Source organism: Micromys minutus (assembly GCF_963924665.1).
Source record: "Micromys minutus genome assembly, chromosome: 11".
Classification (NCBI taxonomy): Eukaryota; Metazoa; Chordata; class Mammalia; order Rodentia; family Muridae; genus Micromys; species Micromys minutus.
In genome coordinates this window covers 45,217,156-45,242,028 of record NC_137980.1, presented here as the reverse complement: position 1 = coordinate 45,242,028, position 24,873 = coordinate 45,217,156, and the positions used below count along the sequence as shown (strand labels likewise).

General features: G+C 47.5%; 1 protein-coding gene across 4 annotated transcripts in view; it reads left to right on the top strand.

Moving 5' to 3' along the window:
- HNF4A (hepatocyte nuclear factor 4 alpha) overlaps positions 1-24,873 on the top strand; it is a gene marked incomplete at both ends in the record, with an annotated part of 59,618 nt that overhangs the window by 5,658 nt on the left and 29,087 nt on the right. For 2 of the 4 annotated variants that reach the window (XM_080925173.1, XM_080925171.1), the window contains one exon: positions 21,619-21,658. The exons of the other annotated variants lie outside the window; for them this stretch is intronic. In XM_080925173.1, the coding sequence (XP_080781299.1) occupies positions 21,619-21,658 (40 nt within the window). Of the gene's footprint in view, positions 1-21,618; positions 21,659-24,873 lie in introns of those variants that run through there. 4 annotated transcript variants of the gene reach the window in all.

The window sequence follows — 24,873 nt, the reverse complement described above, 5'->3', positions numbered from 1 at the left end:
TGGGTGAAGGCTGGAAACAAGAGACAGTGAAGGGCAGGGGCTCCTGGATCAATGAAGGAGCACTCGAGGGCTTAGACTTCTGCCAGTCCAGTCTATCCACAGTGCCTTTGCTTTTAACCTCACACTTACTGCCTCTTGGATCAGATGTGAATTGTAACATCTGTCCCCTGACTAGACTATGAACTCCAAGAGGTCAGGGACGATGATGGCTTGCTTGGTCTTCTTTGTCTCATAAAGTCTCATGCAATTGACAAGACACACGGATGCATGTGTTGGATGACTCTATCAGGACAATCTTAGCAAACAGCCACAGAACAGTGACCCTCAAGGCCAGTCAGCTCTCAGTATTTCCTGTCCTTTCTATCATCCTCTGATGGGCTTTTGTACCTTGTGCCTGTCCAATCTAGAACCAAAGTGGCCCAGCATCAGGCACCACTTCCCTGTTAGATGTCCGAGACTGCAGGAGACTGGAAGAGTTCCCCTCAGCACACTTGGGGTCCCCTTCTTTTTTTTTTTTTTAACTAACACTTTTCAATTTAAAAATTCAAGTTCACCCAGAAATCTCCCAACACACTTTCCTCAATTAAGGAAAGCTCCCAGTCAATATGGGAAGCACCAGAAACCTGAGGCTGCTGGGCTCTGCTCCTCTCTTGGGCTCAGCACACTATTGCTCCACACTGTTTCATTACAGGTTTCTGACCTCATCACTGTCATCATTACTTTGGCTTGACAACTGTCACAGAGGGCTATCCTGCATGCTGTAGGATGTTAAGCACCAACCCCGAACTCTGCTCTACTCAATAGAGGCAAACAATGCCTCTCCCCATCAGCTGTGGCCATTAAAGTCTCTAGATTCTAAACAGATGTCCCTCAGGACACGTTACATCCATGTGTTACATGAGATCAGGAATAGCTGCCGGGCAATGTCTGGGACAGGGGAGAGTACTGGGACTCATGGGTTGGTGTTTGTTTTTAGGTGCCAGGGTCTAGCTCCTAGCTGTCTTTGAGGTTGTTCTGGCAACTGTGAGGATAAGATGCTGTGGTTGCACACATTGTGTGCTAATCTGGCTCCTGGCTTTGTTTATTTCCTGTCTTTGTTTACCTTGATTCTTACTGTGTCCCCTTGGTAGTAATCTTTTCTGTTGCTAATCTGATCTCTTTGAGGGCCAAGTCTGTCTGGTCTGATACTTTTTCTTGTATTTGCAAGATTTATACAAGATATTTCTATAGGGTAGACTTCTATGTAGTCTTTGGGGAGGCTAACTGAATGAATGAGTCAGTGGAAAGTTGGATGGATGGATGGATGGATGGATGGATGGATGGATGGATGGATGGAAGGAAGGAAGGTGGGATGGAGGGATGGATAGATGGATGGATAGAAGGAAGGTGGGATGGAGGGAAGAAGGAAAGGAGGGATGAGCAGTATAGTATGCAAGTGCTTAGGTCAGGAAAGGCAAGGAGAGTGGAGTCATTTTGCCACTAGACAACAGGCCTCCATCAGGGTAACATACCTGTTTCTCAGTGTCAAATGAGCCTCATTAAGTTCATGGGATAAAAGCCCCATCTTTTTGACCATTAGCAGCAACCCTGGCTCACAGGCCATTGTCAGAGGCACCTGCAAACGTGGCTTTCTCACGTAAAGTCATGCAAAGATGGGCTCTTTCCTTCATCCCTCCGACTGCCACTCCGGGATCATGTGGAAGATCTCATCCTACCCTGTAGCCCTAGTTGGCCTGGACTTGATATGTAGAGCAGGCTGGTCTCCAACTCACAGAGACCCACTTGCCTCTCTCGAGTGTGCTGGATCAAAGGTGTGTATCACCATACTCAATTTGGGATTTTCCTTTGTAGCCCAGGCTATCCTGGAATTCTATAGCCCAGGCGGGCTTTAAACCTGCAGCAAGTATCCTGCCTTGGGGGTGCTAACAGGTGTGTGCCACCATGTCCAGCTTAGATTTCTTTATCTATCAAGTAAACCTTGGGTTGAGCTAATGAAGCGAGATAGGTTCAAACTATAGCAATGTTTTGTGGCTTTAAAGAGTAATAGGCCCAAAGTTAAATAGAACCTCAAATGCTAGCCAAGGATGGGGCCACCATGTCCAGTATCTAGAATGTTTTAACCCCTCATTTCCCAAGTATAGTCTTTCCCACCACTCTCCCAACCTCCTGCGGACATCTTTCCACCTTACCTCAAAGCCTCTGAGATTCAGGTTCACAAACTTGACTGCACATGGGAAGCTCTCGTTTTTCATTTTAAATGTGTGTGAATGCACGAGTCCGTGTGTGCATGAATGCATACGAGTGCTCCTGCACATCCGTGTGTACATGTACGTGTGTGTGTGTGTGTATGTGTGTGTGTGTGTGTGCTTGAGTACCACAGATCACTGAAGGGGTCAAGGGACAATCTTGGGTCAGTCCTTCTGCCTTGTTTGATACAGGGTCTCTGTTATTCACCACTATTTGCACCAGAAGACCCAGAGCCCCCGGTGAGTCTTCTGTGTCTCCTGTAAGTGTGCTGGAGTCACTGCTGCATGCTGCTGGCTTCACATGGGTTCTGGGGACTCAAACCCCAATCCATTGTATAATTAAACGCTTTATCCACTGAACCATCTCTCCAGGCCGAGGGAGACTTTCTTAAAGCTCTACACCTGGAAGTTGAGGGCCTCCTGGGATGAGTCCTATGCATCTGACTTATTTTTATTGATGTCTGTGTGTGACTTTAGACATGTGAGTCAGCTGGGATTTGGAGGCTCTTGCTTCATTTCCTCCCATGTAGCAAATCGAGGAATGAGTTCCCAGAGTGCATCCTGCTTCCGCCATAAAACCTGTACCGCCATCACTTCTGTGCTCCTTTTCCTTCCTGTCTTCATTGACTAGTCAATGAGGAAGAGTGTGCCAGACACGGCTAGCCTCCGGGAACACAGGAGGCAAAACGTGGTGTCAGAGCTTGGCTCCATGGGTGGTGGACAAGCCAACTGGGGCGGAAGAGGGGGAACCTGCTGTGGACAGAAATCTCTAGAAAGGAACACGGAGCTCTTAGAGGAGAGGGTCCTGGACCTCTTGTCTCTGGGAGAGCAGACTGATAACTTATCCAGACCGGTTAGCAGGAGTCTTGGGGGAGGGGAGAGGAGAGGAGAGAGGGTTCCAGCTGAGGAGACAGCCCATACAAAGGTCCAGAGCCTCGCTGCCCACTGCGCAGTCTTTATCGGCGGCGCTTGGCCATGATGGATTCTAGTGTTTATAAAGAATATCTTGGCTCCGTCTGTTCTGTGGCTGGTTTATTGTTCCCAGAAGCAACCTGGGGTACTGAAGTGCAGAAGTTGGGCCTTCTATGTTTGTTTGTTTGTGACTCAGGCGTTTCTAGCATGAGAATGGACCTCCAAAAAGGAGAGAAATGTTCCCCCTTGGGCTGTGATGAGGGTGGGATCCAATTCACCTATGGTGGATTTTTGTAATTGGTTAATTACAAGGTTCATTTTAACATTGATTTTTGTTGTGCATGCTAGACAAGTGCTCTACCACTGGGCCGAAGCCATAACCTGCATTGTTGCTGGAAGGGGCTGCCTGGTAGCCCGTGGAAAGGGTCGTGTGCATCTCAACCACTTCTGTTATTCCTGTAGCTACAGAGAGTGCACCTTACACCTGCGAGGGACAGCGGACCTGCTTTGAGTTAAACATCTTTTATCTGTCACGGAGTAAACAGAGGGTAGGGGGGAGAGGTGACAAGGTTCCAGGAAGCAAGTGTTGGAAGGGAGTGTATGCTTGTATCATACTGGTCTAGCTATGCACAATTGTAATCTCCAATTATGTACTACCAAGTATGGTTGATTTCAAAGCCAGCCCCTGAGACATAATGAGTTCAAGGCCACCCTTGAGACTCGGCCTTAAACATAAAACAAAGACACCTATGGTATGTATGATATACTGTAGTATACTATAGTATAGTAAGAGTGAGGGCTCAAAATTCTCAAAAGTAACCCTTCAAGGTAAACGGTACTGCTGACCATTTTACAGATGAGGAAATGGAGGCACGGTCTAATCAGGTCACTCAGCTAGAGTGACCAAAGGACGCCAGGTTTGTGTTTTATCCTGACTCAAATGTCCCTGGCATCTGCACAGTATATACTTCATGCACTGTGTCTCCGCAGTATATAAAGTATATACAGCGCAATGTGCTCCGAATAGAGGCCGGTAATCAAAGGAGTTTTAGAGCCACAGGACAGAATGTGCAAAAAGGTTCACGACCACACTTCCAAGTAGCGCCGCTTTCATGGTGTCCACGGGCAACAGGGCTGGTTGTATCAGGACATGGATAAACACTTTAAAATCTTTCTGAATTTGCTTTACATCGTGTTAGGAAGATTTATAATGGGTATATTAAGACATCAATAGAAAAGCTTCTGAGAGGGCTGGCGAGAGGGTTCAGTGGGTGAAGGCACTCGCTGCCAAGCCTGGTGACCTGAGTTTGACCCCCCACCCAAATCTGTAGGATGGAGAGAGAGCCGACTCCAGCGAGTTGTCCTCTGACCTTCACACATACACAGGTGCACACAAAATAAATAGAAAGCTCCCAGGTAATTCATATTGGGGCTCCCTCCCTGCTGCTGCTGCTTCCCCCTCAATTACCTTTGCTTGCTCTTCAGAAACAAATTTCCTTGTAAATTAGCGTGTGTCCTGCTTGGTTCAGTGGCGCATGCGCTGAAGTTGGACCAACACAGTGAGGATGATACGCGAATTCATGAAGCGTCTTTTAAAAGTCTTTAAAGTTCTATATCATGCTCCTCCTCCTCCTCCTCTTCCTCCTCTGCTCCTCTTCCTCCTCCTCCCCCTCTTCTCTGGAGTCCTGTACACCAGGCTAGATTCAAACTCAGAGATCCCGCCTGCCTCTGCCTCACAAGTGCTGGGATTAAAGGTGTGCGCCACCACTGCCAGGCCTTTATTCCTTTTCAAAGATTAACATGTACCTTCAAAGAAAGACAAATACTTTCTCGCATGTAGAGAAAGTACAGCCAGTAGGCTACTGAGTGAAGGGCTGGGGCAAGGACCGATGCAGGGCGGATGCAGGGCGGATGCTGGGCGGATGCAGGGTGGATGCTGGGCACCTGAGGCTGACTCTGGCGGCCAAGGCCGCATCCAGCCCCCAATCATCCATTTCCTAGCTGCTTATTTCATGACTCCTTCGGGACTTCCTACTGTTTAAAGCACTTTGTAAAACTCCAGTCTTTCGTACCTCTTAACCACCCAATGAGGCAGGCGCCATAATGATACTATTTCTCAGACAAGATAGCAAGGCTGAGGTTAAATCACACAGCCAAAGTGAAGGGACTTGAACTCCAACCCAGTGTGTATGAGGGAGCAGAGCTAGCTGACCGTAACAACCAAGACTAGAGAACGTACTTCCTTTGCACAGCCATCCAGGGACCACCAGTGTGCCGTCTCTCTCTCTCTCTCTCTCTCTCTCTCTCTCTCTCTCTCTCTCTCTCCTTTCTTAGTACTTGGAAGGTGCTTCTCCACCCACTCCTCCTCCTTCTCCTCCAACCCCATCATGCTACCGAAACTGGTAAACTGGCTGCACCCCGCCACCCCCCCCATCTGATGGCTCTGCGGACAGAGGGAATTCTTCTCTGATTCTCCAGATTCGTTTGTGGACTGAAGAACTGTTCTGTGTGGAAAGGTGTTATATAGGGGTTGATGCAGATGACGCACAGAAGGCCATGGCTGGCACCTGACAGCTTCTGTGAAGAACAGTCACACCAGTGAGTGTTCCTTCAAAGCTGGTGGACTTGCAGCTGGGTGGGGGTAGCTCACATCTGTAATCCTAGCTCCTGGGACAGTGAGGCAGGAAGATCACAAGCGTGTGGTTAGCCTGGGTGACAGGGACACCCTGACCCAAAACAACAACAACAACAGTCACAACAAACCCAAACTAAAGTCACCCTGAAGAGTGGTTGTGCACCTCTGTAATACCACCTTCCCCCACCAGGGGCGCAACAGGGAAGGAGAGGCGGAGTCTCTTGTTCTGATGGCGTTTGCCCTGCGGTGAAGACTGGGGGCAAACTGCTCTTGAGTAATTTCACACAGCCTTAGTGGAGAATGGGATTGATGGTGGTGGACGGGGGTGAGATGGTCTGAGATTTGATGGTCAAGAAGAGCTCTGAGTGGAGGGCATATGATCCATATTATGAGACGAGCTGCGAAGAGCTTGGGGGGGGGGGGAAGGGATCCTTGGCGGAGGGAGGAATGGATGGATGAGTCCAGCACAGGGTGGCGGTGGGGGTGGGGTGCAGTCAGGGTAATAGGAAAGCCAGTGTGTCTGGAAAGAGCTTAGAGCCAGGGGGAAAGAAAGCCTGAGTGCAAGCCCAGATCTTGTGAGGTCTTTCTGACCACAACAAAGACCTGGGATTTAGTATCTGTGTAATACCGAGTCCCCGACGGGGTTCAACAGGAACAGGCCTGCAGCCATGATGACCAAAGACTTCTCTAAGGCTGGTCTTTACCCCATAGCCTGCTCACATCTGTTCCAGCCCCCCTTTCTTTCTTTCTTTTTCTCATTCCTTTTTTTTTTTTTTTTTTGCTTTTAAATGTATTTAGAAACAAGTTCTGAGGGTGCCCGGGCTTGTGGCTGAAGCTGGTTTTGAACTCTGCTCTCCCCATCACCTCGCACCTCTTAAGCGTGGGATTCTAGGTGCAAACGACCAAGCCCAGCCTTTTCTGTTTACCTTTGAGACTGAGTCTTGTGTAGTCCAGGATGGCCTTGAATTTCATGTCCTCCACCCTCAGCCAGAATTACCGGCACGCTCCACCCTGCTGGCCTGATTCTTGTTCTCAGATGTCAGTGGGGTTTGAAACCGTGTGTACCACACATAGTAGGTGCTCCATAGACATGTGCGGACTGTGTAAACGAAGACGGGAACAGTGGAGCCTATGTACTGAGCAACTGGCTGGACTCATGGTGTGGGAAGGAAGCCACTGCCCCTGCCTCGGCTCTGCCCTAGGTAAACATGCCTCTCTCTGCCCAGACAGCTGCTGTTTGACAAGTGTCTGTTGTGGGATTGGCCAAGGCTGGCCAAGGCCCCAGGATTTCCCAGGACAGCAGCAAAGGCAACCACACCTCAGGCAGGGCCTGGGGGAACCACACAGAGATCTTTGAACAGGCCTGAGAAAGGCTGAGAAGGTAGAAAGAACCTGGGAGTAAGTCGGAGGAAGGCCTGTGCCCCTGCAGGGCTTAGCCACACGAGGAACCAAGAATCAGTCCCCGTGCCTCAGGCATCTGCCTTGTCTGAGGCTCAGTCTCCCCGCCTGTAGTTTGAAGGGCCGTGTGTGGGTTTCTTTATTTGACACAGGGCTTCATTCTGTAGCCCTGCTACAGAAATACAGAACTCAGTATGTAATTCACTGCAATCCTCCTGCCTCTGCCTCCTGAGTGCTGGGATAAAAGGTGTGCACCACCCCCCACCCAGCTAACCTCAGTATTATCTTTAATTCCAACACTAGGGGGAATCTGATGCCTCTGGCCTTTGCTTGGCAACAGTGTGTGTGTGTACATGTATGCATTCATGTGTGTGTGTGTGTGTGTGTGTATGTATATGTGTGTGTGCATGTATATGTGTGTGTGTATGTATATGTGTGTGTGCATGTATATGTGTGTGTATGTATATGTGTGTGTGCATGTATATGTGTGTGTATATGTATATGTGTGTGTATGTATATGTGTGTATGCTTTAAAAATATAAAATTTAGAGTTAACTAAGGTAACAAGAATAACATTAATAGTTTCCCTCTTCTTCTCTCCCTCTCTCCCTCCTTCCTCGGCCAGTCAGGGTCTGTCCCAGCCCAGGCTAAAATGATGTCTGGTGGAACCTTGGAGGAGCCTTTAAGGTCGCCTGTTACCTGCCACTGTAACAGCAAAGAGCCTGTTGTCGGGCTTGTGAAAAATGTCCCACTGCAGAAGCTGGGACTTAACGAGAACGCAGAGCCCCTTACACACGGTCACGTGTCAGGCAGGCTGTGCATAGGCGCCCGGGTGAGTTATCCCCTCCCTCGGAGCTCCTGTGGAGCCAGTGCAGACCCCTGCCCCCGGCTTTCCCTGGGAGTGCTCTCTCTGTTCTTAGATATGTTGTCACATACGTAAAACCTATTTTTAAAAAATATTTATTTATCTATTTAACGTATATAAGTACACTGTCTTCAGACACACCAGAAGAGGGCATCAGAACCTACCACGGATGGTTGTGAGCCACCATGTGGTTGCTGGGATTTGAACTCATGACCTCTGGAAGAGCAGTCAGTGCTCTAACCACTGAGCCATCTCTCCAGCCCCCTAAAACCTGTTTTTAAGAACTAGTTTTCACTTTGGTTTGGTTTTCTCTCTCAGGGTCTCATGTAACCCAGGGTGGCCTTGAACGCACTATGTAGCCAAGGATAACCTTGAACTTCTGATCCTTCTATCTCCACCTTCCAAGTGCTAGCAAGTGTGCTGAATACAGTTATGTGGTACCGTGAGCGCTGATGAGGATCCAGGCCTCTTTCCTGCCTCTTAGACAAATAACTGGAAACCAGGGATCACACAGATATGGAGAAGTGGCGAGAGAACTTTATTTGAAGCAAAACAACAGTGTAGGTTATCCAGGGAGACATTTGTCAGGATGGACAGTGGGCTGCATGAATGAAAACACTCAAGAACCCTGAGTGTTTATTGTTCCAGGCTTCCTGGGGCTCAGGAGGAGGAGGAGCTTGTTCCTAACATGCACACTGGGGTGGCTCGCTATTTTGATTGATAGATTGGGTTATATAATCACTACTTTGCATGTCCCTTCCCATAATGCACCTTGTTTTAATCCTATGCCACCCAACTATACAGAGATGAGGTGGGGAGTGAGGGGATTCTCCATCAGAGATTAATAGAGGATAGTGTTTGCCTTCCTGCCGTATACCCAAAACCACCGCAGGCCAGATCAGCCCTTCTCCCTGATGTGCAGAAATACACTTGCACAGAAGCTGTCTAAATCCAAACGTTACCAGGGGTGGGAAACACACAGAGGTGGGGTGCATGTAACCTGACACAGTTGGAGACCCTCGGGTGTTCCAAAGTTGCTGGATGCATTTCTGAGGAGTGTGTGTGCTTGTGGTGCGTACAAGCAAAGGAACTGCCGGGTGCGTTATTACACTGGGGTTCTGTACAACTCTAATCCAAAATGGACCCCAAGCCAATCTCTCTCCTATGGTTGCTGGCCTCCCTGGTTTATGTAAGGCCGAAATGGAATTCACGGCCTCATTCACGTATGCCAGGCAAACCCTCTACCAACTGAGCAACATTCCCACCCCAGTTTTCTAGACATTTTAAACAATAGGGTTATTAAAATGGAGTCACGTATGATGTCACACTTCTGTGATACGAGTAATTGGGAGGTGGAGACAGGGAAACCAGGAATTCAAGGCCATCCTTGGGTGTATAATGAATCTGAGGTCAGCCTGGGCTACACAAGACCCTGTCTCAAACAAGATTATATTGCTGAACTGTATGTTGATTGCTGATGCACATTAAGTCGGTAGATCAACCTTCCGCCAAGAGGCTCTTTCTTTTCCTAAGCAGAAACTGTTTCAAATGTGGAGGAATTCCCGGAAGGTAATATTTTGTGAACAAGGATATACACCCACCTCACTCTTAGCAAATCGACGATGTGGCTCTGTCTTCCTTCCTTGAGCTTAGTTATGTTTGTTTTATTATTTTATTGATATTACTAGTGATGTGTGTGCGTGCATGTGTGTGTGTGTGTGTGTGTGTGTGTGTGTGTAGGCACACATGTGCCACAACACAAATGTGGATGTCCTGGGATAATCCTCAGGAGTTGATTCTCTCCCATGGGCTTTTGAACACATGTGTAAGTGTTTTTAGCTGTTGAATTACCTTAGTGGACCTATTTATGTCTGTTATAATCCAGGCTCATGGACCTGATGTCCTATGCAGATCTCTTTAGGTATCAGGCACACATGGTGCACGGACATATATTCGTGTAAAACGTGTATACACATAAAATAATAAAATTTTACAAGGGCCAGAGAGACAACTCTGGTTGCAAGCACTTGAGGCTAGGACTCAGCTCCCAGAGCCTGTTCTGACTTCCAGACACCCATAAAGTATACATGTACATACACACAAAATACACAATAAAATGAAATTTAAACACCTAGAAAAATCTATCTGTCTGTCTGTCCATCTTATGTGAATGGAGTGAGGGAAACACATGCATGTGGAGGTCAAAGGACAACTTGTGAGAATTGGTTTTCTCCCTCTCCTGTGTGGGATGAAACTCATATCATCAGGCTTGGCAGCAAGCTCCTTTACCCGCTGAGCTGCCTTGCCACCTTGTGGTCATTGTTGAAAGTTTGTTTTGTCTGTTGTCCCTTTGAGACGGGTCTGTCTAGATAACCCAGGCTGGCCTTAAGCTTCCATTCTCTTCCAAGTTCTGGAATGTAGACTGAGCTACCGCATCCAAGCTAAGAACTGTGGTCCAGTTGGCCCGAGGTTCTGAGGTGGGAAGTCTGTGGTACTGGCGTCTCCGGAGGACCGTTCAGGTGTCTTATCTTCATGACCCGGTCAAAAGCTAAGTAGCTCCCGGAGGCTCTTCCTCCAGAATATCATTAACATAGATATTGGTGATTAGGTTTCCGGTACCTGGACCCCCGAGGACGGATTCAAGCCCTCACTGACGTCCTTACACTTTTTTGTCATGTGGATGAACATTGGTCCAACTTGAGTCTGAGACAGGCTATGCCTTTTTGACTGGTTATAATGTCACACTTTTTTTGTTTGTTTGTTTGTTTGTTTTCAAATATAGGAAGATCTGCCTGCCTTAGGTTCCTATTGCTCTAACAGAACACTCTGACCAAAGCAAAAGGAGGAAGAAAGGGTTTACCTCATCTTATAACTCACAGATCACATCCATCACTGAGGGAAGTCGGGGCAGGAACTAAAGAAGGGACTTGAGGCAGGAGCCATGGAGGAGCACAGTACAGCTCAACCTGCTTCTTCTTACACCATTTAGGCAACTGCCCAGGGGTGGTACCAACCACACTGAACCGGGCCCCACACATTTGCCAACAAGCAACAAGAGGGTTTTCTCAATTAAAACTCCCTCTTCCCAGTCATGTCTAGGTTTGCGCCAAGTTGACAAAAACCAACCAATGCACTGTGCTAGGCTCAGTAGCCATATTTAAAAATTCTTGAAAGGCCCAAATGAGGTTGGACATGGAAGTATGTGTCTGTAATTCCAGCACGTGGGAGCTGGAGGCAGGAGGATCTGGAGTGGATTATTAGTCAGGAGTCTCAATCAGAGCAGAACTGATAAGAGAAAAATATGTGTAATGGTTTAAATCGTTTTACATAGAAATAGTAACACCCAAGGGACTGGGACCCTGGGAGTGGCTCTGTCCTAGAGGTGGGTGCCTCCACTGTCAGGGTGGTTCCACAGTGGCTGTCTCACACTAAAGAGGCCCAGAATCCCATAGTTGCTTAGCCCCTGAGGCTGGAAGGCTCGGCAGTCCCAATTAGTGTCAAACCCTGAAAAGGGTTCCCGGAGAGCAGCTGCTCCTTAGTCTTGATGAGTGTGTGGAAATGCTGATTTTGGTGTCCGGGAAGGAATCAGCAGCTTCAACAACAGGGATTGTTAATTTGGCAAAAGGGGAGGCCAAGAGAGCCCAGGCCAAGCAAGCAAAGGTTCTTCCTCTGCCACGCTCTTTTAAAATCAGGAATACTCCCAAAAAGTTCGCCCACATGTGGGATGGGTTTTCCCACTTCACTTACAGCAATAACACAATTCCTCAGTTAAGTCTCCCCTCCCAAGCTGACATTACTCCTACCATCACCCAAGTTCAAAGTCATCCTCAGCTATACAGCCAATTTGAAGACTGCCTGGGAGATTTATACGTGTGTGTGTGTGTGTGTGTGTGTGTGTGTGTGTGTGTGTATGCATAGGTGTATGTGTGTATATGTGTGTATATTTATGTATATATGTATATGTTCAATAAAATTTGGGTCTGGAGGTATGGGGTTGGCTAGCTGGTAGAACATTTGCCTTGCGTACATGAAGCCCTAAGTTTGTGTTATAGAATTTGTGTCCCCTGGAAAAAGACAATAGAAAATCCATTTATAATTAAAAGATTTCTTGATTAGCTGCTAGCAGGATGAATAATCTCTGAGACAAATTTAAGACTGTGGTAATGGAAGAATGTGGGGAAGGACTTTTAAAGGGGAAAACCATGCAAAGACCTTTGATATCTATACAAGTCAGCCAAAGTTATTCTGTTCTGACAAGTTAAGTGATTAAGGCAACTCGAAACAATCTTTGGGTATCGGCATAAGCAAGTTACGGATTTGGAAAAAGCAGCTAGTCCTATAATAGTAAATGGATAGTCATAGGTTTACATTTTTGAGTGTGTGTGTGGAGGAGGGTGTTACTGAGTCAAGGTTACTGGAAACTTAGCTTCCAGGGGCTGACGTCAGAGGCACAGGGCTGGTGGGTACCAAGACAGAAGCCTAGCTTAGGGAGCTTCTACAGCCATAGCATTTGATCCGCCATATCGTATAAGAATAAACTTGTAAACCCAGAGACAGAATCAAGGCCAGTGTGAGGATGGTGGATACTCAGGAGGAGGAGCTTATTAGGTCTCACCCCTCTGTAAGGATGTGTTTGGAGTTAAATTAGTCGATGGAGAACAGAAAAACATTTTCTTCAGTAGTGTATCCCAGGCAAGGTGCTCATACTTTGGCAAATAACTCCTATGTGACTGGTCACACACACACACACACACACACACACACACACACACACACACACACACACAGTATATGAAAGTAGAAAGGAGATAGTTAAGAAGAAAAGGCATAATGGGAAGGGGAGTGGGGCAGGAAGGGGAGCGGGGCAGGAAGGGGAATGGACAGAGAGTGAATATGACCAAATTACATTATGGACATGTTTGAGGAACACCACACCACTTTCCACAGAGGTGACACTACTTTATGTTCCCAACATTAGTGCCCAGGGATTTTCATGTCTCTACATCCTCACAGACTCTCTCTAGCCAAGGCTGGCCCAGAACTCACTATGTAGCCTAGGCTGGACTCAAACTCAAGACAATCTTGCCAGATCTTCCCAAGTGAGGGGATTGCAGGCAAAAAGCCCACACAAGGCTTCTGTTTAGTCGTTTTATACTATTTGACGAGAGAGGCTGTGTTCTTCCTGTTATTTGCCTTTTTCTTTTTAAGACCGGGTTTTATTATGTAGCTCTGGCTGTCCTGGAACTCACTATGTAGATAGACCATGCTGGCTTCAAACACACAGAGATCCCCTTGCCTCTGTGTCTTGGTTGCTGGGATTAAAAGTACACCATCTATGCCTGGCTTGGATTGGGTTTTGAGGCAAAATATTGATATATAGCCCAGACTGGTATGGAACTTTCGGTCTTCCTAACTCTGCCTACTGAGTTCTTGGATTGTAGACATGCACCCCTCTGCTGGCTTTCTTAATGTTTGTGGTTTTGTTTTGTCTTTCACTAATGCCTGGTGATGCTGGTGTTCCCATGGTTACAGCGGTCATTCGATCATTTCTGTGGAGGAAGTGTCTATTCCAGCTCAAGTGAAGTTGTTTGTCTTCTGACATCAGACTGTCTGTATTCTCACCAGCTAGATTTACAGGCATTACCCTCACAGCCTGTGGACTGTTTTTGATGTGGGTTCTTTAGGAGCCATGGAACCTTTCTTAGCTCTTACTAAGTTTAACCCAGGGACCTAGGGTGCTGGATGATCCTGGTAGCCAAATCTGTCCTGAACCAGTGGGAACTGGGCACATTGCCTCGGAAGAACAAGAAATGCAGACCCAATAAAGAGACTAGGATGGCCATACATCTGTTAAGAAAAGGAGAAAGAGCTCACACCTCCTTGCCTGGTGGTCTTTCGTGGGTCTCATGGTGGGAACTGAATACACACGGAGGGATTCTTTATTAGGACTGGTCATCTCAGGTGTGCCATGGTCTGAAGCTGCGAGGAGCCCACATGTGCTACGAAGCCCTTTTGGCTCAACCAGAGAAGTCCTTGTGTCCTGCAATGATCTTGGACCTCTGGTCTTTCTTCTGCCTTCCAAAAGTTGGCATCAGTAAGTCCAGCTTATCAGCCTCCTTCTTCCACACGTGGAGACCCAGTTTCCCCACTGTGCGGCAGTTCGGTTGGATTTCGTTTGAGATCTCTGCTCCCTGGGAGTATCTGCTTCACCCAGCATCTGAAACTCATCTTCCTTGACACCGTGGTTCCCAGGTTTGTGTCTGGGACCCCCAGAGACAAGAAGCTAATCCGGATCCATCAGGACTGCCCCTGGTAGGATAATCATATCAAATAGCAAGGTCTTTATTCTGGGCCCAAGTTTTTGTCCCATCTATCGGTTCTGGCTTGCTCTTTGAGATCATAGGAATCAGCAGATTCTTTGTTTTTTTTTTTTTGGGGGGGGGTGGTTGTTTGTTGTTATCTTTATTTTGTTTTTTTACGACAGAGGTTCTCTGTAGCACTGGCTGTCTTGGCTAGCCTCAAACTCAGAGTTCCTCCTGCTTTTGCCTCTCGAGTGCTGGGCTTAAGGGCATGTTCACTAGGCTAACAGTGAGTTCTTACTTCCCAAGAAACAGCTCATTTTGCATTTCTGGAATAAGACGCAGGGCTTTTCATGCACTGGGTAAGCCGTCTAGCAAGCTCCGGCCTCAGACCCGTTTTGAACCCAAACATAGCTGCATCCTGGGCACCTGCATACCAGGTGTAGAAAGCTTATCACATCTGCTCCACAGAGTGCTCTATAAAGAGGCCCTATTGTTGAGCCCTATCTCATAGGAGAAGCAAATAAGATCTGAAGAGCTTGTAAGTTGCCCAGGATCAGACAGTTCAAAGGCCACAGCCGAGAGCACCCGACTGAACCGTCTCTCTGCTGCTGATCGCACCCAGCCCAGGTCTCTCCGCCCAATGCCAGTGTCCATATATGGTCACTTCAGCACAGTGTGCAGGGAGGGGGCTTTGGCTCTTCTGACCTGGGTGCTGGGTTCTCATGAGTGACAGTTGACATAGAGCTGGAGTAACTGCCTCTAAATAAAGCAAAGGGCTGTGTGACATCACCTGCCACCGATATAGACACGTAGCTCTGCCCATCCATGCTCTCCCTGGGAATGTATGTCTAACCTGTGCAAAAGGTGGGCCCATACTCTTATTCAGAGACATTTGGGTCACAGTTGTGTTTTGTTTCTTTGCTTTAAGTCCATTTCATGTGGCCCATGCCTGCTGCCCTTTGCTCAGCCTGGCTTTGAACTCCTGACCCTCTGCCTCAGCTACCCTGGTGGTGGAATCACAGGTGTGTGCCACTGTGACCAGATGGTGTTTGGATCTTTGTAGGGCCTTTGTTTTGCAGCTGCCATCTTTGTAGCACCCACAGTGTGCCAGACACCAACAATTCCCACCATAGCCCAATAGCCACTTACTGTTTGCAAGTAAGAAAAAGGACACAGGACTGAGGGTGCGGTGGCAGAGCATTTATACGAATTCAAACCCCCAAAGTTAAGACCCAGTGTGTGTTTATTCAGCCTTGACACGGTGCTGGCTGCACTTACTAACCATGCCTACTAGGTGTTTATATTACATGCTGATGGGAGACTCCCCCCCCCACACACACCTCCTTTTAACAACAAGGAAACAAGCCAAGGGCACAGAAGTCTTGAAAGGCATGTAATGGTAAGTCAGCATGTAACAAAATGGCTTATTTTATTTTGGTTATTTTTATTACTTTCTAAATAGGAAATTATATTCTACTTGATACAAATAACATTTCCTTTGAAAATAAATTTAGGAGCTGGAGATGTAGCCCAGTCAGTAAGGTGCTGGCCTAGCGTGTCCCAGCATCCCTTCTCTAGCACCCCATGAAAACTGGACTAATGGCACATCCCTGTAGTTCCATCAAAACCAGGAAGGAACATAAATTCATGCTCATTCTCAGCTGTGTCGTAAGTTTGAGCCAGGCTCAAACATGAGACCCTACCTCAAAAAAAAATTTTAAGACTATAAAATAATTCTAAGTAAACAAGGAATGACCTGGTGCAAGAAAAATTGTATGTATATAGCATTAGAGGTGGTTTTCAGACATGATCAAAGCAATAGTGGTCTTGGGAAAACCTGAGATGCTTTTGGAAGTCTATCCCAATCTGATCAGGTATGCGTGCCGTGTGACAAAACGCCCCCAAGACTGGTTCCATTAGCGGGCTCTAGGTCTCTTACAGTGCATGTCCCTCCTTTGCCAGCAGAGGGCGCTCTTCACCACGGTGACTCTACCCATCCTTGTTTTCTGTAAAGACGCACCTAGTCTCCAAGCTTCGGACTGGGGCTGGCACAGCTTGCTTTTCCTCACATCTCACTGGCCATCACACCCAACTTCAGAGAACAGAGCAACTATGAAGCTACCCCCTGCCTGAGAAGAAAGTAGACCAATGTGAATAACCCCGGATAGACTAGAAGCAGACTGGTTTAGAGAAATGGGTTGAGCTTGGGCCCTTCGATTTGCCTGTCCTTACCTACCAATGTCCTGCACGTGGCCCTCGAGCCCCTAATCCTAGGGAAGGAAGAAGATGAATCTGGCAGCCTCTCTCAGAACAGATAACTCATGACTGTTGTAAGGGTGCCGTTTCTTCATTAACTGGCCAGACCAAATCTAGGCTCTGAAGGGAGTTGGGCTGGGGATAGGGTTTGTTTCGAGAGGACACTGAAGCAAGGAGGGAGGGTAGGCATCTAGAAAGGGGAGGAAGAGAAGGGGAGGAGCCACAGCTGACAGCTGTGTGGATCAGGAGGCTTCAATCGCCAGGAGACTGCTGAAGGAGATTTCCTCTTCAATTTTTAAAAAGTTTTATTTATTTATTTATTTTATGTATTCGAGTACACTGTAGCTGTCTTCAGACACACCAGAAGAGGATTTGAACTCAGGACCTCTGGAAGAGCAGTCGGTGCTCTTAACTGCTGAGCCATCTCTCCAGCCCCACTTCAAAATATTTTAAAAGACATTTTATTTGTATGATAGTTTATCGATTTCTTTATCAGTATGTGTATGCCCATATGCACATGCCTGATCGCACGTGGAGGTCAGAGAAGCTCCACGCCCTGCCGCGCATCTGCTGTACCCGTGTATTATGCCTGTGTGCACATGCATGTGTGTGGGCAAGTGTGGCAGTGTGCAGCTCGGAGATAACTAATGAGAGTTAGCTCTCCCTTTCTGCTAGTTCAGTTTCTGGCTATTCTCTGACTCATGAAGTTGGTCCCTTGATGAACTCCTTTTCTTTTTCTTTTATTTAAGATTTTATTTATGTATGTGAGTACACTGTCGCTGTCTTCAGACACACCAGAAGGCATCAGATCCCATTACAGATGGTTGTGAGCCATCATGTGGTCGCTGGGAATTGAACTCAGGACCTCTGGAAGAGCAGTCAAGTGCTCTTAACTGCTGAGCAATCTCTCCTTTTCTTTGTTTTTTTTTTTTTTTTTCTGACACAGTTTCAGAATTTTATGGAAGATTTCACTTAAATTCACTATGTATCCAATGATTGCCTTGAATCCTTCATCCTCCTGCCTCCACTTTCTAAGCACTGGGGTTTTAAAGCGTTTGCTACCGTACCTGACTAAATAATTTATGATTCTCAGACTGTTAACTCTCAAAAGACCCTCTACTGTAGTATAGAATTCTCTTCACTAATTGTCTACTATGTACTAGGCACTTAATGACACTCTCTTCCTTAAACATGTATTATGTGTTGGGGAAGGGTGCTTACGGTGACCACGTGGAGGTCAAAGGGCAAGGGTCACTTCTCTCCTTGCACCATGTGGGTCCCGGGGATTACATTCCAGGCATCAGGCTGGGAGGCAGGCGTTCACCTGATGATTTCATGGTTAGATACCCATCAATTTCACCTCAAAGGCCTCTTCATCACGATACCAAATTCCCGTTCGTTGCCTCTTCTTTGTTTCATTTGAACCTGTTCAACCTTTGGGGTATACTGTGAGGAATTCAGCCAGCGGGCATCTGCACAATGGGGGCTGGAGAAATGTGAGTAGGAAAAGAGAGGAGGGAGCTGAGGGTGGGGATGTAGGGATGTAGCAATAACATCTCTGCGGCAGGAGCCCTATAAGGCTTATAAATGCACTTAATGACATTCTCTTCCTTAAATATTCTGTCTGCCTGTATGTATGTATGTATATATATGAGTATATGTATGTACATGTGTATGTGTATATGTATATGTATACATCTGTGTGCATGTGTGTATGCATGTATGTGTGTGCATGTATGCATGTGTGTATATTTGTATGTATGTGTGTGCATGTGTGTATTGTGTATATTTGTATGTATGTGTGTGCATGTATGTATGTGTATGCATACATATGTATGTATGTGTGCATGTGTGTATGTATGTATATTTGTATGCATGTGTGTATGTGTGCATGTATGTATGTGTATGTATGCATATGTATGTATGTGTATGTGTGCATGTGTGTATGTATGTATATATGTGTGTATGTGTGTATGTATGTATGTGTATTTGTATGTGTGTGTATGTGTGTATGTATATGTGTATAATTATGTATGTATTGGGAAGGGTGTTCTACAGTGATCACATGGAGGTCAAAGGGCAGGAGTTGCTTCTCTCCTTCTACCATGTGGGTCCTGGGAATTGAATCAGGTTTTCAGGCTGAGAGGCAAGGATGTTAAAAGTTTAACGAGGGAAGAGGTTGGAGGCAAGGTATGTTTGCACATGATCACAGCTCAGCTTTGGGTGAAGAGAAGATGGCTCAGGAGCCAGAGTGGGCAAGGAAGAGTCGTGCACAGATTTCTGCTGGCTTCTAGAAGACATGGGGATTTTGCCCAAGTTAGCTGTAGTGGAGCAGGGGAAAAGTCTAGCTACTGTCAGCAATAGGGTAAACAGGTTTTTGATGAAGATGAAGGTGGATATGACATGTGGTGCTGGTGATAAGAACTTAGGAATGGAACAAGCCGTCCTATTGGGCAAAACTTCCAGTTTGCTTAATATGAGCCTAATTAACAGAGCTGATTTCCACTCATATCTCCACGCTAACTTTTATCTTTATTTAAATGTCAGCGTGTGTGTGTGTATGTGTGTGCGTGGTGTGTGCATATGTGAATGTTTGAGTGACTTTATTTGGACCATGTGTGTAGAGGAGTCATGGAGGTCAGAAGAGGGCATCGGATCCTCTAGGACTGGAGGTACTGTTGTGAGCTACCCCATAGGTGCTGGGAACCCAACTAGGGTCCTCTGCATGTAAACACTGTTAACCACTGCCTTCTCTACAGCTTCCGTACCAACTTTTATGATTAGGGAGTGGTATTCAATGTTATGAATACCATTCTAAATGACGGTGAATGCAAACAAAGGCTTCCGTTTGATGCCAGCACAAAGCCTGGGAACTTCCTCAAAGGTGCCCGCACACTGGCTCCTGGGGTTGGAACCAGAACTTTCATGGAAGCTGGAAATGCAGAATAGATTCTTGTTCCATTTAAATCTTGCATTCTGGTTGGTGCAGTGGCAGCGAGCTGTGGCTGGATTACAGTGAGGCTGGCCTCCTGGGATGTATGCGATTGAGTCTCTGAGCGCCAGTTCCCGAATTGGCCACTAGGAGGAGCCCTCGAAGGCCAAATCGCAATGCTGGATGCTGTCAGGGGAAGATAGGCCGAGCTGGTTTTTGTCGCCCGGTGCCCTGCTGCAATCGGACGCGACAGGGATGGGCTAGAAGAGGAGATCGGGACGCTGAGCTCTGTTAGGTGGCCACGCTTCTCTGCGCAGCTCCTTTGGCCCCTTTCCTCTGGCTCTCGGCCCCGCCGAGGACATTGGCTGTCCTGGGGGGTGGGACCACGGGTTTACGCAGGATTGCGAAGGCCCAGATCCAAGGTGCAAAAATGCAGTCTAGCAAGTGACTCAGCAGCCAGTAGCCCCCTGCCCGTCCTTCACGAAGTACCACGTGCATTCATTCAGCTTTTCCTATAAATGCCTCACTAAGGTGTACAATTGTCTCCTCGCAGGAGAGGGCCACCCTCTCCAGAGGCCGAGCCACCTGACTACCAGGTACTGCCATCTCTCTTCCTTGTTCTGGGCTGTTACTTACTATTTAAAATGTACTTCCCTTTTTGATTTACCTCCCTTACTGACTGATATGCCAGGCTGAGAATGAGGTTTCCAGACACAGCCTCAGCTCTCAGTGACATCTGGACTTGGGATAAACCACGCCCTTCCTTAAACATTTTTTTTTTCTTTTCTCTTTTTTTAATTTATTGTGAGTATATAGGTGGCCACAGGCTTCTGTGGAGGTCAAAGACAACTTCCTAAGACAAATTCTGGTGGGCTCCTAAGCCACCAGAGTCAGGCTAGGAGCCAGATGCCTTTACCTGCCGAGTCATCCCTTATTTTGAGTATCAGTATGTCTCAGGCATTATTTGGGATATACTTATGCTACAGAGTACAAGGTGGTTGTCTGAAGTTGCAATTTCACTGGATGTTTTGTTTTCACTGCTGACTATACTCCTGTAAGGGAAGGCCTCCCCCTTCCACCCCACCCCAGGGACCCCACTGTCTTCCTTGCTGAGTCTACAGCCTCCAAGTAACAGTGATGATAAAGACGAATGCTTGGGTGGGTGGATTCCTTTCAATATTCATTTGTTTATCCGGCTAACACATTTACTTTAAGCACCAGTCCCTGAAAAACCCCGGTAGACAGGTAGTCCAAAGGAAGAGGCAGTCACCATGACAGATAACCATGATAAATACATCATGTATAAAGCTCTGGGAGCTGGGAAGGGACAGAGGAGGAGTCTTCAAGCCCAACCAGGTCATCAAGACTTGCCTGGAGAAAGAAAACCAACATAGACATGGAGGACCCGTCAGAGAGTAGGGCTGGGCCGAGAGGTTCCTTGGGTTGCTGGGGAGGAAGTGTGCAGAGTTGTTAGACCGTCACCCACACCCACTGGGTGTCTGGTCCCCACCAGACCCTGAGCAATGCCAGGGTGGCTTTTCGGTACTCATATACAGGGAAACTGAGGCCTGGAAAGTGAAGTGCCTAGCCTGGGCTACACTGGGAAGGGAAAGCAGAGAGCTTCAAGCTCAAGTCTGACAGACTCAGAAGGGAGCCTTGAACACGTCTAGAAAAGCGCCTTTGCTGATGAAAGCCAGAAACCTGGGGCTCAAGAGGGGAACAAGACGCTCTACAAATGTGGCTGGCTCCCAGCTTCGCAGGAGAACATGGAGACAGCAAGAGGCCTTAGCAGGTTCCCAAGTGCAGATTCCACACCTCTTCTGCCGTTCTAGGCTAGGCCTTCAGGCCCTTTGTTGAGGCCTGTGGCTAATTATTCCCATGGGTCCTGGAAAGGTCTTTGGTCTCCATGGTGACCACCTCCCAATGTCCCCGAAATCTCATTGTGACCAGTATTAAGAGATTAATTCGCCAGCAGTCCTCACAGGGTCTTGGGTGCCAGAGTGGCAGCAGGAAGGTAGTTCAAAGATGAAGAAGTTGCCCACCGTGTGTGACCCCATAGGACCAGGAGGAGGATGTCGGAAAGGGGCCAGGGTTTCCCGCAGGACCCACCAGGTATGCTCTTGAGTTCTCATCTCTCCAGAAGAAAGCCCAGGGTGGTAGAAGAGAGACCGGGGACTCAGGGAGAAGCTTAGAATTCAGGGTGTGTGGAGATCTGATCTTCATCCCAGCCCAGAGGGACAAGAGTCCTGATGGGCGGATGACATTTGACCAAAATATGTTCCAGATCCCCAAAGACTCTTCAAGACTACTGCAAGGCTGACCAGCCATCTCCTCTTCATTTTGCAGTTGGGGAAACTGAGGCAGAAAGGGGCAAGTGAGCTGCTTAAAGTCAGTAAACTGAAGCAGGTGAAGAATTCAGAGGGGATCTCAAGGTGATCTAAACAGAGAATTGATAAAAAGAAACAGAACAAAACCCGCTGTCACTCCTGTCTTGAACTCCACATTGTCCACTCTGTCCCCAGGAGCTGGAAGCAGCCGGTCTTGGCTCTGCTTTCTCCCCTCCTCACTGCTTTCCCCTCCTGACCTTCCCACCCTATACCCACTCCCTCTGAGGCTGGCACAGAGTTCTAGACAGTCTCCACAGGGATGGAAGGCTTGGCCACAGAGCCCTGGCTATGCCACCCGGGAGACGGTCTCTGGGTTCCGGTTTTGACTCACCCTTTAGCCTCTCTGGGGTATTTCAGACCCCAGATGTCCTGGCGATCCAACAACCAGGAGCCGGGGACACAGTTGGTAAAATGCTTGCTTGCCCGCTGTGCATGAAGCTCTGTGTTCTGCATCCGGCACCAAATAAATATCAGACACAATTGTGCACACCTGTAACACTAGTTTTTAGAAGGTATAGGCAGGAGGGCCAGAAGTTTAAGGTCATTCTCCAGTAGTTAGGGAGTTTAAGGCCAGCCTAAAGTACATGTACAAAACCCTACTGAAAACTAGAAACCTGACACTTGACTCCCTGGGAAACCGAGGCTTCTTGGCTGAGCTCAGCCTTCCCTAGCCAAGGCTTGCCCTAATGGTGTCAGATATCCTACTGACCACTGCAGAAAATGAGAAAAGCAAAGTGTGGACAGTGCAGGGGGCTGTGTGGAACCCAGGAGTGCACAGGCCCTGGACATACAGGCAAGGCTTCTGGAAAACTTGGAAGACAAGAAAAAGTAAGAAATGGCCTCAGATGGTGCAGATTCTGGGAGCGGTGACAGAGTGAGGGGAAGCAAATCTCAACAGGTGGTGCCTTCTTTTAGTTTTATTTTGAAACACAGCAACATAGCAAGGATTTAAGATGAAAGGCTTAAACAAATGAGATAAAATGTAACAACAACAACAATAATAACAACAACTACAGACACTTCCATAGCAACAGGTGTGCAGTGAAGATCCCAACACACATCCTAGGAATTAGTTCCAGGTCATTTCATCCTTGACCTGGAAGCCAATATGCTATTGCCAATAATAACAGTAGCAGCCATTGGTGCCTGGAACTGGAGCTGTCCACAAACTGGAGACTGAGCCAGGTGTGGTGCAAACGTCACCCATGAATCAGCATTCTGACTCTGAGAGGAATTTATCACGGATCCACCTGCTAGATGGGGAAACTGAGCTTCACCAAAGGTTTGACTTGTACATAGTCAAACCTGAACCCACATTAACATATTTTCAGTCTTCCCAGACCCCACAGAGGTTCAGAATTATGGCCTTCCACCAGATTTCTCTGGAAATTTCCAACACCCAGCACTGCACTTCCTATTCCAAGATTTTTTTGTTTTGAGATAGAGTGTCACTACATCAGTCGAGGCTGGCCTTCCTCTCACCAGGATATAGCCCAGGTTGGCCTGGAACTCCTTCCCAGTTTGCCTGCTGTGTTACCTTACCTGCCTGTTATCTTACCAACCCCAAGATTTGCCTGTTGGATTGTGACAGGGTTTGGGAGTCACTGTTTTATCTCTGCCTTTTTGTTCCCTGCGTGGTGCTGGGGAATGACCAGGCTCCATTACATCCTAGGCAAGCTTTCTACCACCAGGTACACTCCAGGGCAAGCTCTTTAAGAACTGGGATGGAAAAACCTTTTACAGTCTCAAGTGCTTCCATTTTGCAATGCCCAGAATGAAACCTTCTGCTCGGTTTTCCAAAGACCAAAGAGGGAAATGGCTTTTCCGAGGACCAGGTACAGCTAAAAGCAAAGCTGGGACAAGCTATTCAGTGGTTTATGTGGAGCATTTGCTCAACTAAGAAACTGTATCCCTTTTGGATAGAGCAGGCCCTGGAGCTTTGGAACAAGGGCTGGATTTCCACCCCCTGCACCATCCCCCCCTCAGCCTTCTGGACTGGAATATTTGTGTAACTTGTGAAACTATACACAATGATCCTGCCCTGTCTCCCCCAAATATTTCACCCTGATGACATCACACAAATCCCTGGGGCCCCTCCAAACAGGAGTCAGGGGGATTAAGGATAATTTCTGAATAGCAGTTTCATTCCTCATTCCCAAGACCGGGACTTAGGGTGGCAGGGACTCCCCATCACCCCTCAGGCCCCACACAGGCCAAGGTCACCCTCACAGAACACAAACAGGACAGTGGCAATGTCAGCTCAGATGTCATAAGCCACCTGGCCGTAGGCAAACAGACCTCAGGAAACACCGCCCACAGGACCCAAATCCTGGCTCCTACCCCATCATCACAGACCATCCGCTCACCAAACCTCCCTATCAGAACTCCCACAATGCACTGCTGTCTGTTCAGAGCTGCTTCCATACCCTGTATTGCCGGCCTCTCTTGAGCATTGCATTAACATCTGGGAAAGTCTTGAAAGAATAGGGGTAACCTCAGAAACAGGTTCTGGAGTTAGGTTGGATTTTAGTCCGACATCTTATTTCCTATCAGCGTGTGAGCTTGGGTACAGAACTCAACCTCTCTGGGCCAGCCATCTTAACAAACTGCTCATGAGAACACCCAGCATCAAAGCAGTGTGAGAATTCATGAGCAAAGCTCCTGACACAGATGTCCCTGCATGGCCTATGTCTCTGGGGCTGCTCATCCTCACGGGAAAATTAGAATTTAGGCATTTTCTCAACTTATGGAGAGGAAACCGAAGGGCTCTGGTTCCTGTGTGTCTCTAAGGGCCTGATGCTTCCAGAGATAGGACATAGCCAAGGCTAGGAGGTACCCCAGGTTCCTGCTGCTGGGACTACTCAGAAGCCTATGGGACACAGATGACATCCCCTAACTTGGGCCTCTGGTGGCTCTCAGAGATCTGTCTGCTCAGCAGAG